The 19,601-nt window shown below is 57.9% G+C and overlaps 8 protein-coding genes across 8 annotated transcripts in view; 1 reads left to right on the top strand and 7 right to left on the bottom strand.

Annotated features, from left to right (window-relative positions):
* Positions 1-1,489: 1,489 nt before the first annotated feature.
* On the bottom strand, positions 1,490-3,061 carry SPRG_08722 (hypothetical protein). The gene has a single exon (XM_012347961.1). The coding sequence runs from the start codon at positions 2,962-2,964 to the stop codon at positions 1,579-1,581; it is 1,386 nt and encodes a 461-aa protein (XP_012203351.1). The 5' UTR covers positions 2,965-3,061; the 3' UTR covers positions 1,490-1,578.
* Positions 3,062-3,983: 922 nt separating this feature from the next.
* On the bottom strand, positions 3,984-5,390 carry SPRG_08721 (hypothetical protein; the record flags this gene model as incomplete). The annotated part of the gene is made up of 1 exon (XM_012347960.1): positions 3,984-5,390. One exon carries the CDS (start codon positions 5,388-5,390, stop codon positions 3,999-4,001), a length of 1,392 nt encoding a protein of 463 aa, XP_012203350.1. The 3' UTR covers positions 3,984-3,998.
* Positions 5,391-6,076: 686 nt separating this feature from the next.
* SPRG_08720 (hypothetical protein) lies at positions 6,077-7,604 on the bottom strand. Its single transcript, XM_012347959.1, has one exon. It carries the CDS (start codon positions 7,498-7,500, stop codon positions 6,106-6,108), a length of 1,395 nt encoding a protein of 464 aa, XP_012203349.1. The 5' UTR covers positions 7,501-7,604; the 3' UTR covers positions 6,077-6,105.
* A 1,445-nt stretch (positions 7,605-9,049) lies between these two features.
* On the bottom strand, positions 9,050-10,504 carry SPRG_08719 (hypothetical protein). Its single transcript, XM_012347958.1, has one exon. The coding sequence runs from the start codon at positions 10,483-10,485 to the stop codon at positions 9,067-9,069; it is 1,419 nt and encodes a 472-aa protein (XP_012203348.1). The 5' UTR covers positions 10,486-10,504; the 3' UTR covers positions 9,050-9,066.
* Positions 10,505-12,523: 2,019 nt separating this feature from the next.
* SPRG_08718 (hypothetical protein) lies at positions 12,524-13,816 on the bottom strand. The gene has a single exon (XM_012347957.1). It carries the CDS (start codon positions 13,758-13,760, stop codon positions 12,594-12,596), a length of 1,167 nt encoding a protein of 388 aa, XP_012203347.1. The 5' UTR covers positions 13,761-13,816; the 3' UTR covers positions 12,524-12,593.
* Positions 13,817-14,164: 348 nt separating this feature from the next.
* SPRG_08717 (hypothetical protein) lies at positions 14,165-15,365 on the bottom strand (the record flags this gene model as incomplete). The annotated part of the gene is made up of 1 exon (XM_012347956.1): positions 14,165-15,365. One exon carries the CDS (start codon positions 15,363-15,365, stop codon positions 14,202-14,204), a length of 1,164 nt encoding a protein of 387 aa, XP_012203346.1. The 3' UTR covers positions 14,165-14,201.
* A 768-nt stretch (positions 15,366-16,133) lies between these two features.
* Positions 16,134-17,154, top strand: SPRG_08716 (hypothetical protein; the record flags this gene model as incomplete). Its single annotated transcript, XM_012347955.1, has 3 exons — positions 16,134-16,248; positions 16,293-16,683; positions 16,729-17,154. The coding sequence occupies 3 exons, from the start codon at positions 16,134-16,136 to the stop codon at positions 17,150-17,152; spliced, it is 930 nt and encodes a 309-aa protein (XP_012203345.1). The 3' UTR covers positions 17,153-17,154.
* Positions 17,155-17,185: 31 nt separating this feature from the next.
* Positions 17,186-19,601, bottom strand: part of SPRG_20619 (hypothetical protein) — a gene marked incomplete at both ends in the record, with an annotated part of 3,183 nt that continues 767 nt past the window's right edge. The window contains 6 exons of the mRNA XM_012347968.1: positions 17,186-17,461; positions 17,515-18,089; positions 18,116-18,527; positions 18,579-19,115; positions 19,166-19,417; positions 19,466-19,579. Of these exons, the coding sequence (XP_012203358.1) occupies positions 17,186-17,461; positions 17,515-18,089; positions 18,116-18,527; positions 18,579-19,115; positions 19,166-19,417; positions 19,466-19,579 (2,166 nt within the window). The remainder of the gene's footprint in view (positions 17,462-17,514; positions 18,090-18,115; positions 18,528-18,578; positions 19,116-19,165; positions 19,418-19,465; positions 19,580-19,601) is intronic.

Raw genomic sequence — 19,601 nt, 5'->3', positions numbered from 1 at the left:
AAGGGCCGTCGTGCTCGAGCACAAGCGCCTCAAGCCAGCGCCGGTGTATCAACGGACGCTACCCCTGACGGTGTCGACACCGACCACGCGCACTGGTCGTCGGCAGCGCAACCGCGCCATCCGGCTCGCTGCGTCGTCGCCTTTTGGTGGCCTTGCTCGAGGACACAGCGCGCGACTTTGGCGTCGCCTTCGGCTTCTTGGTCATTCGGCATCAAATTTATTTTATTTCGTTTTGAGCTGTAAAAAATCAGGGTCGGACTGTATCACACTGGAGAGGAATATCGAGTTTCGGGATATGCAATTAGGGAGAGTCGACTGTACCTGGTATAGCGCCAGTCTGCACCGTCTGGTGGACTTGTGCGTGAGAATACTTTGGCGCGTGCGCTGGGTGGTTAACATGTAAAGTAAATAGGTTCCTGCTCTATCGTCCGAGGTGGAGATCACGGACGATAGCAAGCGAGCGATTGGCGCGGGGCACGCTGGGGCACGAGGCAGCTCTGACCACTGCGGCGACGAACTGCAGATCGAAATGAACTTGGCGTTTCTATACACGACGGTCAGTGCAACAGCGTGGTAGGAATCCTGGTTGGAATCCATGGAATTTTGGCGAAATATGGCCAAAATGGAGATTGGAGACAGGCGCTCCGGCATGATCCTACAATTGCGTCGTCCTCTTTACCACGTAGCACACGTCAACTTCGGACTAGGGTAGCAGACAATATTTCGCACATGGTAGCCAGCTACCAAAAACCATGGCGGACTGCTTTAACAGGTTTATATGGCGATGACCAAGTCAGTCTCTCGCAACGCGGCTCGTCAAGCGTTCACGTAATGATTTAGCACGGTGATTGCCACTTGGCTCGCCTCGCAACATCCTTGGGCCAAGAGGGTTTCGTCGCGACAACATACCTGCTCCAGCTCAAAGCGTCAAAGCTCTTGGTCGCAAATCGTTGGCTTTGGACGTCGCACCTTGGTCGCCACAAACCACACTGGTACTGCACGGTATCGAAGCCCATGCCAACGTCGTCTTCTCAACACCCATCTATCAATTTGCCTCCTCCAACGTATGCGCAAAGCACGCAACTGCACGCGTTCGTTCACCACCTCGACGATCTCGACTCTTTGTTGCTCTTTGGCCGTTGGATTCCACCAGCGGTGGATCCGAGTGGGTTAGCTCATTGTCAGCACGTCGCAGTCGACAAAGCTCATTTGCTTGACGAGAACTCATGGGTCCAACAAGGGGCGAGGGTAAGCCACTTGACGTCCGTTGCGTGTCACTTTTGAAGCTAGTGTCAAGATGGAAAACAATTCAACATTATTACTCGGCGAGCAGAGTGCAGCACAGGATCACTCCCTCCGTGCGCAGCTCACTCCCAACGACCGAGTACTGGTGCCAACTCCCACGCATTCCGGTGTAGCACAAAGTATGTGAATTCTTTTGAGAGAGTCTTTGCGCCTTGGATGTCGACACCCAACGGGTTTGACAGAGGAACAGTGTTAAAACAACCAACGTTAAAACAACCAACGTTTCAGTGGGTGGTACAAGTCGATTGGAATAGGATGTACAATACGACAAATTTAGGGGGCGCCGTAGTGTGACCGGTTCGTAAACACAACATGCTGGTACGTCGGCGCGCAAAACGGAAACGCAATGTTGGTGTCGGTCGGCGAGAAGAGCGTGATGCCGGTCGTAATCGTCACGTAGATCGCGAGCACGATCGTCACGAGGATCGACACGACGCCAAACGCTTTCTCGGTGAGCGACAGCGTCGTGTAAAACTTCTTGAGGTAGAACGCCATGGGCAAAATGATGCAGCAGAGGGCCGTGCAGGACGCACCGACGAAATCCAGGAGGTCGCTAAACTTGTCCTTGAAGACGATCGCAATAACGACGCAGATGGTGACAATGACGGTCCGAACAAACGCGGCCTTGACGTACGCGCCGGGCTTGGCGTAGGCCACCATTGGGTCGTAATGACGGTCTTCGTCCGTCGTCTCCTTGGGCGTCTCGAGGTCGATCGCGTCCGAGTAGGTTGCCTCCTCTTCCTTGTGCATGCCGAGGCAGTATCGCTCGGCCATAAAGAGCGTCGGGAAGAGCACGAGCCCAAACGCAATCACAATGTGCAGCAGCATGAAGATGTACGACATGACGATGCCGCCACGGTCGGCTTCGAACCCGAGCTTGGTGTCCGAAATCGCAAAGAGAAGGTTGCCGGGAATTTGGCACCCGACCTTGTAGTCGCCGAGGACGGCGACGAGGAGGAAGAAGAGCGAGACAAGCACCAAGGTGACGACGATAACACGCGGCATGCGCTCGGGCTGCGAATGCTCACGCTGGAGCGTCGGTACGATCGTGCCGGCTGCGTAGGCGAGCGAGAGCGAGCCAAAGGCGGTTGTGACGGCGGCCAAATCGATCTCGGGGGTCGGCGGCGACACACCGTTGGGCACGTGGATGTTGTCGAGGAGAAGGTAGATGGCGATGCCATCGGCAAGGAGGACGCCGAGGCAGCCAGCGGCGGCCTGCGACGCGCTCTCCTTGACCGTGGGCACCAAGCACACGGGCAGCATCGAGATGGCCATAAAGATGATCCACGTCACGTCCGAGAACGTATGCGGGAAGAGCACCGTCATGATTTGACCACCGAGGATCAAAAACATAATGGGCGACATGGTGCACGCGAGAACGTGCGCGATCGTCATGACGATGCGGCCGGGCGTGCCGTAGACCCAGCCACCGACATCACCGAGCGTCTTGACGTGTTTCGGCGCGATGAGCATGAGCTTGGAGATGCACACGGAGGCGTAAATGTTGATGGCGGCCATGAAGATGGTGGCGAGCGTCGCCCAGACGTAGCCGGCGCGGGCGTAGTTGGCCGGCATCGAGAGGGTCCCGATACCGCAGACAACGCAGAAGAGCGAGAAGCCCGTCTTGACGTCTTCCAACGTCATAAAAGGGCCCGACATGGCGGCTTGGGCAAAGGGCGGGCAATTGAATTCTGACGTATTTCGACACCTAGTTGGCACCCAGACAAGTGTGTTAATTTCTCATGGCCGATGCTGCCTCTTCTTCGGCGCCTGCGACAACTGGTGCAAGGATACCTGCCCTGTCGCGGCTGACCAGCGTTTCGGTCAGCCACCGGTTTCATTTAAAAGCACACTAATTGACGTCCGTTAGTCAAGGACCAATGACCGCACGGTTCGAACGTACACTATTTCCACAACGGAAATGGTGGCAAAGTTGGTGGTGCCAGCGCTGCATACATGCTCTTTTCTGATTAAAATGTACACTATTCGTCGTCCAACTTCTAGTCTACAATGGCTTTGACACATAGCGCGTTCTTCATCGCGTATACATTTCGCAGGGAACGTCGTTAAAGCGTGCAGAACATTGCTGGAGGACGTCCGACGACGAGAGGCTTCGCACACGATGACGGACGCGGCGGCCACGCCACGACATATGGAGCGTGACGTGTACAGCATGGTGTTCGCACCTAGGCGTTTATCCAGCCCACATGACCACAAGCTTTGGCACCAAGTTCGCTGGCGGTTCTCGGGAGTTCTCGGGCGTCAATCGTGGATGGGAACAAAGAAAACGCTGTTCTTGGTGTTCGCTGCGCTCGACTAGCGTTACCGGTACGATCACATCTGGACACGTCTGCGCGTGAAGGCGGTGCGCTTGGATACGACCCAATCATCATTACGTCGCCCATAGTACACTAATTATACCGGTATTGCCAAAGTGCTTCACTACGCTACCCAGGGTGCTGGAACCGTGAATACATTTCAGATCGTCTGGCGCCGTGAAGGCTTCATGATGGAGCCCGTCTCGATGCTGATAGCGCAGGTTGAGGCTTCTGTCCGTGTCGTCCCCATCGATTGGCACACTGCTCTTGCGCGGATAGAGCCGTGCGTAAAGTACGCTTGCCGATGAGCTACCACCACCATTTCCAATCATGGTAGCTACCAAGCATCGTAAAGATGGTCATCCGCTTGGTACATTATAATTGATAGTGGGTTTGGTTGGTGAATACGTAGTGCTGGAACTCGGCCGCGCAGTACGGGAAGCGCACCGCCGCCGCATCCGCTGGCGCAAAGAGGTTGCTGCCCGTCTGGATCGTCACGTAAATGGCCAGCGCCGTCGTCGCGATGATCGACACGATCGCAAACGCCTTCTCGAGCAGCGGCAGTGTAGCGTAAAACTGCTTCAGGTAGAACACCATGGGCAGAATGATGCAGCACGTGGACGTGGTGGACGCGCCGACGAAATCCAAGAGGTCGCTAAACTTGTTCTTGAAGACGATCGCAATGACGACGCAGATGATGACAATGACCGTCCGGACGATCGCCGCCTTGAGGTACGCGCCCGGCGCCTTGTACGCCTCGCTGGCGTCGTAGTGCGCGTCCGACTCGTCCGTCGTCGCACTGTCTTTCGGCGACTCGACGTCATTGTACTCGGGCCGCGCCGCCTCCTTGTGCATGCCAAGAAGGACACGCTCAAAGAAGAAGAGCGTCGGGAAAAGCACGAGCCCAAACGCGATCGCAATATGGATAAACATGAACAGATAGGCGAGGATGATGCCGCCGCGCGACGCTTCGAACCCGAGCTTGTCGCCGGTGATCGCAAAGAGGAGGTTGCCGGGAATCTGGCAGCCGACCTTGAAGTCGCCGAGGACCGAGACGAGGAGAAAGAAGATCGACACGATCGTCAGCGTCACGGTGATGACACGCGGCATGCGCTCGGGCTGCGAGTGCTCGCGCTGCAGAGTCGGGATGATCGTGCCGGCTGCGTAGGCGAGCGAGAGCGAGCCAAAGGCGGTTGTGACGCCGCTGAGTGTAATCTCGGGCGGCGGCGCCGAGACACCCGTTGGGGCATTGACGTTGGTGTCGAGAAGGTACAAGGCGATGCCGTCGGCGAGAATGATGCCGATCGCACCTGCCGTGGCCGTGCCCGCGCTCTCTTGCACCGTCGGAACGAGGCAGAGCGGGAGGAGCGAGGCGGCCATCAGAATGATCCACGTCGTGTCGTCGTACGAGCTCGGGAAGAGCTCGACTAGAATGGACCCGCCCAGCACGAGAAACATGATGGATGCCATCGTGCACGACAAAAGGTACGCCACCGTCATGGCAGCCCGCCCGGACGCGCCAAAGACCCAGTCACCAATGTCACCGAGCGTCTTGACGCCCCGCGGCGCCGCGAGCATGAGTTTGGAGATGCACACGGACGCGTAGATGTTGATGGCCGCCATATACACGGTCGCGATCGTCGCCCAGACGTAGCCAGCGCGGGCATAGTTGGCTGGCATCGAGAGGGTGCCGATACCGCAGACGACGCAGAAGAGCGAGAAGCACGTCTTGATATCCTCGGTCGTAAGGAACGGAGCCTTGGCCATGATGCAAACGAAGCGGATTGCAATGTGGTGGCTCTGGCGCTCGCGTTAGGAGGAGCACGTCGACATGCGACAAAGCTTGCAATGGTCTGAGCACTGCGACCCGATGTCAACACTATTCGGCGAAAGACGACCCAGGAGCCAATGAGACGCGACCATGTATGTACAGTATTTGGTCCGCGAGCAATAGTGTATGTGCTTTGCGAAACGTCAGGGGTAGGGTATCCGGATACTTGTCGGTTACTCGTAAGCCAAACGCACGCAGGTAGTTCGCCGTTTCTAGTGCGTCCACCAGGAACGCCTTGTTCAAAGTGTACACACCTGCCTACAAAGGAAAAAAATAGCAGGATTGATTAGAGCACGTTGAGGTCGTCTACTCGCGCCTATTATAGTAACTATAGTCAGAGTTGAATGGTAGGAGTCGTAAGATACATTCCATAACACACCTGCGATACACTGCGACTGGCACGCGCCGTATTGCGTGCGTAGGTATGCGTGTTCTCACATGGGACACGTCGGATATAGATAACAGTCGTACGAGCAACAGCTTCTCGTGGCGTCTCGCTTGGCGGGCGCGTCTCGTTGGTCAATCGATCCCTGTGACCGTTGTGCCTACCGCGCGGATCGCTTTTACGATTGTCCAGCAAGACTGTGGACACGTTGTCTTGGCACTGCAAGGATATGAAAATGGACACGAAATAAATTACAGGTTGCTAGCTTAGAACTTGTAATGGGTTTGATTTGTGTACACAACCTGCTGGAACTGCGCGGGGCAGAAGGGGAAGATCACGGTCGAGTCGGACGGCGAGAAGAGGTTGATGCCCGTCTTGATCGAGACGTAGACCGCGAGGATGCTCGTGACAATGATCGAAATGATCGCAAACACCTTCTCCGGCAACTTGACCGACGGCCAAAACGTCTTGAGGTAAAACACCATCGGCAGAATCATGCAACTCGTCGACGTGGCCGAGGCACCGACAAAGTCCAGGAGGTCGCCGAACTTGTCCTTGAACGCAATCGCAATTACCACGCAGAGCGTCACGACAATCGTGCGGACAACCGCGGCCTTGAGGTACGAGCCAGGCGCAGCGTAGGCAGCCATGCCGTCTTCGTGTTCGTGGTGGTGGTGCGCCGCGCTCTCTTTGGGCGTCTCGAGGTCGATCATCTCGGCCTCTTTCTCGTCGACCGGTTCTTGCTTGTGGAGGCCGAGGAAGATGCGTTCGCAGAGGAACATGGCCGGGAAGAGCACGAGTGCAAAGGCAATCACAATGTGAAGATGCATGAAGAGGAACGCGAGGATGACACCGCCGCGCGACGCGTTGAAGCCGAGCTTGGTGCCCGTGATGGCAAAGAGGAGGTTGCCGGGAATCTGGCAGCCGACCTTGTAGTCGCCGAGGATCGACACGAGAAGGAAGAAGAGCGACACGATCGTCAGCGTCACGGTGATGACACGCGGCATGCGGGCAGGCTCGCTGTGCTCGCGCTGGAGCGACGGAATGATGATACCAGCAGCGTACGCGAGCGAGAGCGAGCCAAAGACCATCGTGACGCCGCCGAGCGAGATCTCGGGGGCCGGCGGCGAGACGTTTTCCGGGACATTGACGTTGGCGATGAGGAGGTAGATGGCAATGGCGTCGGCGAGGATGATACCAATCGCGCCGGCCGCGGCCTGACCCGCGCTTTCCTTGAGCGTCGGGACGAGGCAAATGGGAAGGAGCGAGAGACCCATGAGGATGATCCACGTCGTGTCGTCGTACGAGTCGGGGAAGAGCGTCGTGAGGATCGTGCCACCGAGGACGAGAAACATGATGGGGGCCATCGTGCACACAAGCATGTGCCCGATCACGATCGAGATGCGACCCGGGAGGCCAAACACCCAACCGCCAATGTCGCCGAGCGTCTTGACGTTCTTGGGCGCCACGAGCATGAGCTTGGAGATGCACACGGAGGCGTAGACGTTGATGGCGGCCATGAAGATGGTCGCGATCGTCGCCCAGACGTAGCCGGCGCGGGCGTAGTTGCCCGGCATCGAGAGGGTGCCGATACCGCAGACGACGCAGAAGAGCGAGAAGCCCGTCTTGATGTCTTCAATGGTCATAAAGGGTCCGGCCATCGTGGTCGAAAGCTCAAATTCAATTGTGCGCCGTCCTAGTCGAGGGACCTCAGCGGCGTTTGCTCACCGCTGGAATCCGCGCCTGCAAATCCAATGCAGAGCCGGCGTCACTTTCTCAGACCCAGAGGGTGGGACACGTCGAAGTCCTACTGTCTTTACCTTATCATACGTTTCCTAAATCGTGTGACTCGTTCCACACTATTTGATCCCGATAACGTGGTGCATACAAAATTCAAGAGTAATGGCCTGCGAGATGCCACAAGAAGACGACCGCCATTTTTCGGAAATAGTGTTTGTAATCACCAGAAGCGTCCACAGATGCTGCCTTATCCCAGGTGCGATAGGACCCAGATGGGCCAGAACGGGTATTTGGGTTAATGCGATTGCACAAACGGGTCGTCGAGCGCTCGAGCGCCAATAGATTGCACTGATTGCAAATGTTCGGTCCATTTGAAAGCGGTGAATTAGTCGATTAGTAGCGCTACAACGACTGAAACGTCGCTTGAAGGTATCCAAAGCATCGCAGGATCAAAGCCGCAGGAATATGCACGCGGACGGCGAGCTCGCAGCACCTCGACAGCAGTCGAGGCGGTCGATGACGGACGCCGCAAGCGCCTCGCCAGCGAGCCAACACCACTTGTGTGTGGTGATTTTTCATTCGATCGTCGTACACCTTGAACTAATAGTCGAGCCCGAGTGACGGGCGGCGGCGTGGCCATGCGACCGAGAAGGATATATGCTATTGCCCTTGAAGGCAGACACACTTACGCGTTTTCGCCTACCACAGGGTTCTCATACGCGCAAATCTGAGAATGGTAGGACGAGTAGCTTTCGTTTTCAACGCCCCCGGCGCGGCCTCATCTCTGCTGCGATGCGCAACGGGCAAGCAGTCTCTCGGACCCGAAAGAACCCACCACATACCGACAACCCATGTTCGATGGTCGATGATGCGAGTGCCAGTAGAGTAAACACGTTGTAAGGAGACTTCGATCTGTCGAATTCTGGTGGCACACCATGAATGAGCACGCAACCTCTACTGCTCTACTTTGGTCTTGCTCGTCTAGAGTGTGATTCCCGAACCGTTAAAACACCGAGCGCCCAAACGCACAGCCACGTTGGTGAGACCATCTTGATAGGGGTAGGGAAGGCACGAGGACGTGCCACGTCATTGCAGAGTGATCCTGAACCGACAAATCAGCCTGGCAGCACCCCGACGATGCCAATCCTAGGCGCATCGAATAGAGACTGTCTTTTCAAAGCAAAGCGTATACCATGAGCGTATATGATACATTGTATCCGTGCTCGTGTCAATAGTGTCCTTACCCGACGTACGATTAATCGACTCGCTGGTCTTTTCTATTGTTTTCTTGGGCTCCTACAACAGCATCGTGGTTGACAGCTACTCTGTAGTTGAATATATAAATGACAGAGCGTAAAGAAAAGGGTTTGTCGGAAGGGGGTGCCCAGGGGCGACGTGTACTGTCTCCCGTGGGCGCTGCCTCCGCGACAAGTGTCCTATTACTATTACTTAAACTTTCACAAAACTATTCTGGAGACACAAAGCGTCTACTGCTTGGTGCTGTAGTACGTCGTGTTGGTGTAGACCATCTTTTGGTACTCGGCCGGGCAGTACGGGAAGAGGATCGTCGGGTCGGCCGCCGTCGGCGTAAAGAGTGCCTTGCCCGTCTGGATCGAGACGTAGACGGCAAGGAACGAGATGACAATGAGGATGAAGACGCTCGCAACCTTCTCGAACATGCCCATCGTCTTGTGGAACGCCTTCATGTTGAAGACGACCGGGAGGATCATGCAGCCGAGCGCGGTCGACGAGGCGCCGACAAAGTTGAGCAAGTCGTTAAAGTGGTCCTTCCAGATGATCGCGATGACCGTGCAGATCGACACTTGGCAGAGACGCATGATGCACGCCTTGAGGTAGTCGCGGCGCGTCGCATACATGGGGGCCGCGCTTGCTTCGTCGGGCTTGCCGGTTTCGAGCGCAGCGTCGTCCTTCATGACGGGGGTTTCGATATCCTCAAAGCCCGACTGGCGCGCCTCGAGCGTGAACTGCTCCTTATGGAAGCCGAAGATGATGCGCTCGAAGATGTAGAACGTCGGGAAGAGGATGACTGCAAACGCGATCGTGCAGTGGAGCTGCATGAAGAGGAAGGCGAGGACGATGCCGCCGCGGGGCGCCGTGAAGCCGAGCTTGGTACCCGTGATGGCAAAGAGGAGGTTGCCCGGAATCTGGCAGCCGACGTTGTGGACACCCGCAAATGAAATGATCAAAAAGAGCACCGAGCAAAAGCCGAGCGTCACCAAGATGACACGCGGCATGCGCTCCGGCTGCGTGTGTTCGCGCTGGAGCGCCGGGATGACGACACCGGCCGAGTAGCCGAGCGAGAGGTTGCCAAAGACCGACGTGATCCCGTCAAACGAGAGCGCGGGCGACGGCGGCGAGAGACCCGCGGGGATGTTGTCCATGCTGTTGAGGAGGACGTAGAGCGCGACAAAGTCGGCGAGGAGCGTGCCAAGCGCACCTGCAGCGGCCGTACCGGCGCTTTCCTTGAGCGACGGCATCATGCAGATGGGCAAAAGCGTGATGGCCATGAGGATGATCCAGACTTGGGCAGAGAACGTCTCGGGGAAGAGCACGTCAAGGAGCGAGCCGCCGAGGACGAGGAAGGCAATCGGCACCATGCAGCACACGAGGAGCTGCGAGAGCGTCGTGATGTAGCGACCCGGCTTGCCGTAGAGCCACTCGCCAATATCGCCGTACGTACGCACGTACTTGGGCGCTGCGAGCATCACCTTGGAGACGCACACCGTCGTGTAGAGGTTGATGGCCGCCATGAGCAAGAGCGCGGCCGTTGCCCAGTAGTAGCCGGCACGGGCGTAGTTGGCCGGCATGCCGAGCGTGCCAATGCCGTACACGACGCAGTAGAGGTTGAAGCAAAGCTTGAGATCTTCGAGCGTCAGAAATGCCATGCTGAGATGGTGTCGAATTGGAAAATGCAAAGTGGCTCAAGTGACGGCAAGGCCGCCACCCGTTCGAGGCGCCAAAGACGGTTTCGGTCCCACTCGTTCTTCCGGCGCCTCGAGACCACCAGCTGGTGCGAGCGTAGCCAACGGGGAGGCTAGACAGGCGGGCTGCTATGTCACTTGAGCTTTGGTTGAGTGACACCCAAGAATGCCGCCTCGCCGTTGGTGGAAATATGAAAAACCTAGTTGACATGTCCCGCTCATCGTACAAGCATTCGGTGCACACACAGCGTCTGGAGCCCTCGACGGTCCTCTCACGACGCAGGGATCGTGTGTTACCTGGCGCTGTCTCGGCGCGACGACGATGTGCCCGAGGCACACCTGGAAGCGCAATCTATTTCAACGCCGTCTTACGATCCTGGATCTTGTTCGATTTGGGGAGCGGTAAGCTGCAGACGTGCGACGGGTCGTGGTTTTCTGCACCGCTTTGAAGCAATGATACTCGCGCGTGGCACGTAGCAAGGCGTCCCACGCTGCCACGAGTTGGTCGCAGGACGCCAGGATAAAAGGATCTTTCAAACGGCAAGTGCAAAGTCGTCGACAACGAGACGAGATCGAGGCTCGAAGCGCGTACCAATTGCAAGTATCGCGACCAACGACACGGGCGTAGGATGGAACGCAAACGATCATAGCAAACGATAGCGTTGGCTTCAACCTGGATGGGTGCACAACGCATTTACCGCTCTCCACGGGAGCCCGATCCCTACGACGGAATGCGGTAAAGCAGTGCGTTATCGACAAGGGCTGTTTACTATCTTGCGTACTACCAAAATATACCGCTCTGGAAGGCGCTTCTGATCGAGTCCGTCACAGCTGCGCGCGTCTCTGAAAGCAGTCGGCATCGCGCGCTGATCATCAAGATCTTGGTCGTGTAGGTGGCGGCTGAAAGGATAAGAACGCGGTAAGACGATCACTTGGTACACATCTTGAACTTTACCGTGCGAGTCCAACACCGCCTGTGGTGATTATCGAATGAAGGCATTTCAATAACCCTGACGCCTTTCGTTTCCTACCCGCCAAGCGTACCCGCCAGTCGTACCACGCTAAAGGTTAGTGAGCACTGCGACGAGGATTTGCGGCACGTATGAGGAGGGATTACCGACCTCGCAAGCGAGAGCGGTTGAAGTTTGTCGCTGCAAAGATCCTCCCAACCAGTAAAAGCTACCTTGTACTGCGAAGTAGGAGGTGTGGTCGAGTCGACAGAGGACATCCATGGAGCTCGGCGAGCCTGCCGTGGTTGCACTGTACTGGGTGTCCGTCATCGCACTCGAAGACGCCCGCCCACCACCATCGAGCACAATGGTGGCAACGTTCAGAGCGATTCATCGATGTACTAAACCAAGTGCGGTGACGGTGCCTGGCTAATATGTGTACGACGCCAGCCAGCGACGGACATCGATCAATGACACTTGTTGGTGCGTTGCCCTTCTCTGGGCTGTTTTGCGCAAAGTGGAGGATGAACCCTGACAAAAATGGCAGCCACGGCGACCGTGTTGAAGAGCCAGCCGTTCACCTAGTAGGAGTTGTAGCCGTTCAATGCACTCTGCCTCTAGTGCGGCAGCGACTAGGCGTCCCCACTTTTTTGGCACTCTACAAGTGTCCAATCAAGTAGAAGGCGACGCGTGGAGGCCGACAAGAACGACACCGAGGGCTCGAAAAACTCAATGATCTGCAGGTTGCCGCCTTGTCCGCTCGCAAGCTCACCTTTGGATGCCGACGAGGCACAATCCGGATACACCTCGCCTCCCGACGCACCATCGCATACACGTTTGGGTATCGGTGTGGTGGCGTAGAACATCGAGAAGCATTTATATAACTCAGTTCAACAACAATGAGAAGCATTTACCTCGTCCGTACAGACGTTGTGTACTCCAGATGAGAGAGGCATCGGTGCCCGACGTGGATCATGCGTCTCTGCAGCTCGACTACTTTGGCGACACGGCCTCAGTGCCGATCCTGAGAACCCCACGAAATGACTTTATTCTTCCTGCATTGTTGGCGAAGCCATTATCATATATCACGTCGTACAAGAGAAGGCGTGGATTCTGCCATTTTTACCACGCAAATTTATAGTTGTCCATCGTGTCGATGTTGTACCCCCGGAGCTTGAGCTCGACAATCGTATCTCGAAACATAACCGCGAGCTCCTTGGTGCTATAGTGGTAGTCGTGGGCGAGCACGACAACGCCGAGCCGGCGCGCGCCATCCTTGTTGGGCGCGTCAAAATTGTGCTCGATGGCTTGGACGATTCGACACTTTTCCGCGCTCAAGTCGCGCATCTGGTCCTTGTCCCAGCGCCAGTCGACGTCCCAGCCAAAGACGGCCCACGGCTTGCCCTGGAACGTCTCGTTCTTGCACGGAAGATGGCTGCCGCCCACGAGTTGGTCCGCAATGCTTGTGCGCAGCGTCTGCTCGCTACCCGACTCGCTTCCGTAGAGCGACCATTTGTAGTTTTTCCCAGGCACCCGCCACACGTTGGTGCACGGCAGCCGCGCGAGGCTCCAGAGGTTCGAGAGCTGGCGAGCATACTGCGCCTGCTCTTCGCGCGTATCCCACAGTGTGTCGTTGGCCCACGCCTCTTGAAAATGCAGCGCGCCTCGCACAATGTCCGAGGTAGCGTCTCGGCCGCACGACGCGTACTTGTCGGCGATCTTGGTGAGCGCCGTCATCTTGGCGTACTCGCACTTGGTCGACGCCTCGTCGTAAAAATGCGTGTCCGAGTGCGACGCGAGCACATGCCCTTTCTTGATCGTCCAGACCGAGAGTTCGGTGATCTTGGGCTTTGCCTCGGGCTTGCACTGCAACATGAGCTCAAACTTGGTCTCGGGGCCGCAAAAGTTGTAGCCCGACTCGAAGAACGTCACCTTGAACGGCGTTGGGTCGAGCGCCTCGAGCAGGTTTTGCCGACCAAGAACCGATGGCCCGTCGTCCATGGTCATGTATACGGTCTCGCCCGCCTTGACTTGACGCCCTCGCGGACACGAGACGGCCGTGGGCACTGGTGACAAGGGCGTATACGGCGGCAGCTTGATGTTGCCAGGGACGCGTGGCGGCAGTGTCGTTGGCGGCGGCGTCGTCGGTGGTGGCACCGTCGTTGGTGGCAACGTCGTGCTTGGGACCGGTGTTGTCGCGGGCGACGGCACCGGCGACGGGCTGCCCACGAGGTCGTAGACGTCGAGTGCGACGGCTACGACGTGCCATCCAAGCGCGAGGCCGAACATCGCCGGCGGAATCAAAGCAGATGTCGTCGCTCAATTCGCGCCAGGTCCTGATTAGGACTTTCTACGGCAAAGTCAGGCCAGAACCAGGATTCTGAGTGACGACCATGTGCCGCAGGTCCTTCCTCGAATTTGTGTACCGCAACCACATTTGTATCTTAATATTTTAGAAATACCTCACGAATTGTATGTGCTGATGGGCATGACGACAAAATATGGAAGCATGTGATGCAATACGTACGGCGCTGACGTGGCGCGAGTAATGCTAGCGAGAGTGGCCACACGTGGCACTTGGATGGGCTGAGATCCTGTCTGTCTGAATCTCATTGCCGTTTGGGCCCGAGCTCTACCATAGCTCGCATGGCGACATGGCCCGAGGCCCGAACACACAAAACGAAATCGAGTATCCCACCACGAAATCGTTCACGAATAAAATATCGATCTTCACAGCTGGAGGTGATCGATCGTGTCCATGGCGTACCCGCGCAGCTTCAACTCGACGATGAGGTCGCGGAACATAGCAGCCTTCTCTGGCGTGTTGTAATGGTAGTCGTGGCCAAGCACAACGACTGCTTGGCTCCGGCGTCGGTCGCGGCCAGCCCGGCTAAACTCGTGCTCGATCACTTGGATCATCCGGCACTTTTCGGCCGCTGTGTCCTTGAGCTCCTTCCACGCCCACTCGACGTCCCACCCGGTCGTGTACCATGGTTTGCCCATGTACGTCTCGGGCTTGCATTTGTTGGTACCGGTTGCAATCGCATCGGCAACGCTGATCCGTGCTGCCTTCTCGGTCGCTGAGGTCTCAGAACCCCAGCCCATGTCAAACTTGTAGTCGCCTGCCATGCGCCACACATTGGAGCACGGCAATCGCGCGTATGTCCACATGTTGGCGATTTGCTTGGCGTACGCAGCCTTCTCGTCGGCGCTTTCCCAGAGCGCGTCGTCGGCGAGCGCCATGGTCTCTTGAAAGCGCAGCGCGCCTCGCACAATGTCGGCGGTTGCATCGCGGCCACATGATGCATACTGCGGCGGCACGATGGTGCTTTCGCCCATCTTGACATAGTCGCAATAGCCTGTGCTCCGGTCGTACAAGTGCGAGTCCGAGTGCGCGGCCAGCATGTGCCCCTGCTTGATGGTCCACGCCATGAGCTCGATCGCTGGCAGCTTGGCGGCGTCGTCGCAGTCCAGCACGAGGCTGCTCGTTTGCGGGCAAATGTTGTAGGCGCTCTCGTAAAACGTAATCTTTTCGGAAATGTGGCCGAGCGCTTGGAGAAGATACTTGCGGCTGCCGATGCTCGGGCCGTCGTCGAGCGTCATGTACACCGTGTCGCCTGGCTTCACCTTGCGGCCCACCGGACACGAAATGGTCGACGGCAGCGGCTTTGCGGGCGGCGCGGGCGGCAGCTTGGCTTGGCCCACGAGTTTCTTGAGAACCGGGAGTACCGTTTTGTTGGGCGTCACGGCATTCGTGGGCGCTGACGTCGGGACAACGACGGGCGGTGCCGATGGCGCATGCGTCGCGTCGAGTGTGTTGACCGGACTCGACGACGGCGATGTGAGCGCCCAGAACGCAAGCACCGCGTTCCACAAGACGAGGCTGCCAAACATGCTCGCGCGTGTACACTGCTGGACGCTGTCGGTGGAGATGAAAATTTGAACTGCCCGATTGTGGAGGCCCCTTGAGACCGTGCATGCCACCAGATGCTAACGTTGCATACAGGCCAGAATAATGATTGCCGGTTTGATCCCAGTTGTCCGCACGACCAGTCAATCAATCAAGATTACCAGGGCACGCATCAATCAATCTTGTGACGACGCATTGGATCGACTGTCAGCGGCATGAATCGTAGGGTCATGTAGTAATGCTATACACTGTGGCGGCACGAGGTTCTGATCGCGCTCGCCAATGAGGCAAGTGGCTACGTACATTTATATCATGCTGGTTGGAAAGAGCGTTCCCTGCAAAGCGTTTACACCGGTGTGGTCATGTCGTCGCTAGGGGCGAAGGACCACAAACAAACCGCAAGGAAGAGCTGTGGCTTCTATACCTCTCTCGTATGAGCAGCAGCAGCCCGTCTCAACCCATGGTCTAACCTCTCCCCATGCCCATCACTATGGTCTCAACCTCTCACCATGCCCATCACGGAATCCAGAGGACCAAACCTCTCACCATGCCCATCACGGAATCCAGAGGACCAAGCCGGTGTCGGAAATCAAATGCTCGCCTTCCATGCTGCCGGGTTCAATGTGCAGCGGCTCAGTAGGGCTTGCCATGGGTGTACACAAGGGAACACAAGCATTGACGCACAGTGTGCTGTCGTCACTGTCTTAACCCTTCCCCTGACACCGCTGGAACTAACATCCTATTAATACAATATGAGCGCCGAGGCGTACGTGAATGGCCTCCTCCGCGACGCCTGCGCCAACGTCGTCGGTCGCCTCTCGGACGACCGTCAGTCGATTCCCGAGCCGCCGGACGAGAATGACGCGAGTGACGACCAAGGCGTCACCAATGCGTCATGGCCTTGCAACAAGAGACTAATGACTCGGGCGTTGGTTTGTCCACGTGTGCTCACGACATGGCGACCACGATGACGTCCGAAGCACTCGAGCTGCTCAGCCTCGGTGTATCTATCGCAGAGACGCTGGAGCCTCCAGCGGAAGACGACGCGTCGCCCGTGGCGTGCGACAGCGCTTTGGTTGACGAGCCGTGTGGCGAAATCGTTGTCGAGCCGCCACCAACGACGGCCACAGACTTGAACCACACTCGACCAACTTTGGAATCCAAGCCATCGTCGCCCGAGGACGCTGCAATCGACAATCTCGTCGACCAAGCACCGTCACCAGTCCAAGCACCGTCACCAGCCCAAGCCCCCAAATCCCATCACAAGGCCGTGCCCCCCTCGACGATCAAGCCTGCCCCAACGTAAATGCAGCAGTGTTTCTTGATCCTTATGGTGGTGCTGCGTAGGCGGTCGATACAGCGACCGATGCCACCGGCCAAAGCGCTCAAGCAGCTCACGCCACCACCGTCTTTTGCATCGCTGGACATTTACCCCCAAGTGCTCACCGACGTCGCGATCTTTCCCGCGAGCCCGCGCAGTGACAACCAGCCCGACACCAAGCCGCCGCTCTCGATGCCCAAGGCAAAGAAGCTCGACCCGATCGTCTTTCGTGGCGGCAAGTACCAGGCGTATGATGCCACGAGCCGCAGCGACGCGTCTCCTCGGGCTCGGCGCCTCCAGGCCGACGCCCCGAGGGCCATCGTTGCTAGTAAGACCGTCCAGCACGTCGTGTCGGGGTTCTGCCGGCAGTGCCTTCTCTACGGCGACATGCGCAAGCTCGCAGAGTGCAGTCAACACAACTACTTTCCGCCAAGTCAGAAACGACACTAGTGTACATCAAAAGCAAGATATTGGCGCTAAATATTACGCAACGTCGTACAAGCCGGCGACTTCGAGCTCACGGATGCGGCGGCGGTCCGCGTCAAGGACGCTCGCGTCCGCGTGGATGAGGAGGATGCTGCCCGGCGTCGTAAACATGTCGATGGTTGGCTTGAGGCGATCGCCGGGCTTGAGCAAGAGGTCCTTGCGCAGAAACGACGGCATGGCCGTGATCTCCTTGAGGCCTGGGTACCCCTGGAGAATGCCTTCGACGTACGACACGAGCATGACCTCGCAGCCATACTGCGGCAGCGCCAGCGGCTACACAAAACCCATGTCAGTAATATGTCATCCGCACACAAAGAGTGCAGTACCCGCTCGGGCAGCGCGTCAAAGACGCTGTGGCGACCGAGGTACACGTCGACCGTCACGTCCACCTGGTTGTAGCCGACGCACGTGTCGGCGATCGGGACCCACGCGCCCTCGCCGCCGTGGCAGCGCGCGCCAACCTCAATCAGCACGGGCGATCCGCGGCAAAACTTGACTTCGCCGTGGCCGGGCCCATGCTTAAAACCGAGCGCATCGAGGACCGTAAACTGGTAGTCAATGAGCGCGTCCACAAGGCCCGGCGTCGCGGGCACGATCGAGAGGCCAAAGTACACAAAGGCGGCATCGTTCACGCGGCGCTTGTCGTACTTCCAGATGGCCGTCACCTTGTGCTGGCCGTTGCACGACACCGTGTCGATCACGTACTCGTCGCCTTCGAGGAACTCCTGCACAAGGACGGCTTCGTTGGTGAGGCCAAGGCCGTTGATCTTGCCGAGGATCGCGTGAAACGTTTCTTTGGCTTCGTCGAGCGAGAGACAAAGCGTCACGTCTTCCGTGCCCGCGCTGTTGACGGGCTTGAGCACGACCTCAAACGTCTCCATGTCCAAGCGATCGACAAACGCTTCGACCTGCGCCCACGTCGTGCACTTGGCTTGCTGCACGGCGCGAACCCCGCCTCGCGCAGCGTCTCGCCCATGAGGTACTTGTCCCGGCGCGCGAGCGTGTGCTCCATCTTGTTGCGCGTCAAGTTGAAGATGGTCCCGAGCTCATCAGCGAGGAGGACGCCCGTCTCAGCACCGGGCAAGACCGCGACGATCGTCGCTCGTCGGTGCTGAATCGCGTCGGCGACACGCTGGAGAAGGACCGACGTCAGTCTCGCGTCGCCTCCGTGCTCGGCCGTCGCCGCAAACTGCAGCGTGAGTCCGTCCGGCACGAGGCTCGCAACACCCTCCATCTTGTCGAGTTTATCGCTGTAGAGGCAGATGCACGCATAGCCTCGGCGGGTCACGCGCTCGGCGACGACCGCGCCCGTCGAGAACGGGTCCACGACCACGACCACCTACAGAGGCGAGTTGGCCCCTTCGCCTTGCAATAAAACGAAAGACGCTACCTCGAGCGGGTCGAGGACGGGCGGCGACGCTACGATCGAGTACAAGCCTGCGTGTTCGAGCGCTCGAATGCGCGCATAGTCGGCCTCCAAGACGTCCTTTGACGCGTGCACGAGCAAGATGCTGCCCGGCGTATCAAACATGTCGCGCGTCGGCACAATAAGGTCGCCCACTTGAGCGTGAAAGCTCTTGGAGACATACGACGGCATGCGCGCAATCTCGTCGAGGCCCGGCAGCGCCGCGAGCGTGCCCGTCTCGTAGGCCACGAGCATGGCCTCGCAGCCGTGCGCGCGCAGGGTCGCCGGCACACTCGGGAGGGCATCGAACGCGGGCTTGTCAAAGTAGGCGTCGAGCGTCGCGCCGACTTGGTTGTAGCCAATGCACGGCGTCACAATCGGAATGTACGTGCCTTCGCCGCCGTGGCAGCGCGCGCCAATCTCGACGAGGCATGGCTCACCCTGCACAAACTTGACCTCGGCGTGGCCCGGGCCATGGCGAATGCCAAGCGCATCGAGCACGCGCACAATGTACGCAATGAGCTGCTTGGCCACGTCGCTGGACGCGTCGCGCAAAAGGCGCCATAGTAGACAAACGGCGCGCCATTGACCGGCCGCTTGTCGTACTCCCAGACCGCGACCACCTTGTGGACGCCATCGCGCGAGACCGTATCCACGACGTACTCGGTGCCGACGAGGTACTCTTGGACAAGCGTCGCCGCGTTTGCGAGGCCGAGGTGGTTGATCTTGCCTTGGATGTTGCCAAAGGCGGCGCGGACCTCGTCCATGGAGCGGCACAGCGTCACATCGTCGCTGCCCGCGCTCTCGACCGGCTTGACAATGACCTACCACCGATATACGATATATATCTCGTGCAAGGCGAGGAAAGAGACCTCAAACGGGCTCGGGCGCAGGTCGTTCTCGATAAAGGCCACAATCTCATTCCACGTCGTTGCCGAGCACTGCTTGACCGCGCGCAGGTTGGCCGACCGGATCTTCTCCTGAGACTGTACTTGTTGCGCCGCGCTT

The sequence above is a fragment of the Saprolegnia parasitica genome (assembly GCF_000151545.1).
Source record: "Saprolegnia parasitica CBS 223.65 unplaced genomic scaffold supercont2.39, whole genome shotgun sequence".
Lineage (NCBI taxonomy): Eukaryota > Oomycota > Saprolegniomycetes > Saprolegniales > Saprolegniaceae > Saprolegnia > Saprolegnia parasitica.
This window is presented reverse-complemented; position numbering and strand designations above follow the sequence as displayed.

Bases quoted from the DNA above. Each gene is read 5' to 3' on its own strand.
- SPRG_08719 (XM_012347958.1), bottom strand. From the start codon at position 10,485: ATGGCATTTCTGACGCTCGAAGATCTCAAGCTTTGCTTCAACCTCTAC.
- SPRG_08722 (XM_012347961.1), bottom strand. From the start codon at position 2,964: ATGTCGGGCCCTTTTATGACGTTGGAAGACGTCAAGACGGGCTTCTCG.
- SPRG_08718 (XM_012347957.1), bottom strand. From the start codon at position 13,760: ATGTTCGGCCTCGCGCTTGGATGGCACGTCGTAGCCGTCGCACTCGAC.
- SPRG_08720 (XM_012347959.1), bottom strand. From the start codon at position 7,500: ATGGCCGGACCCTTTATGACCATTGAAGACATCAAGACGGGCTTCTCG.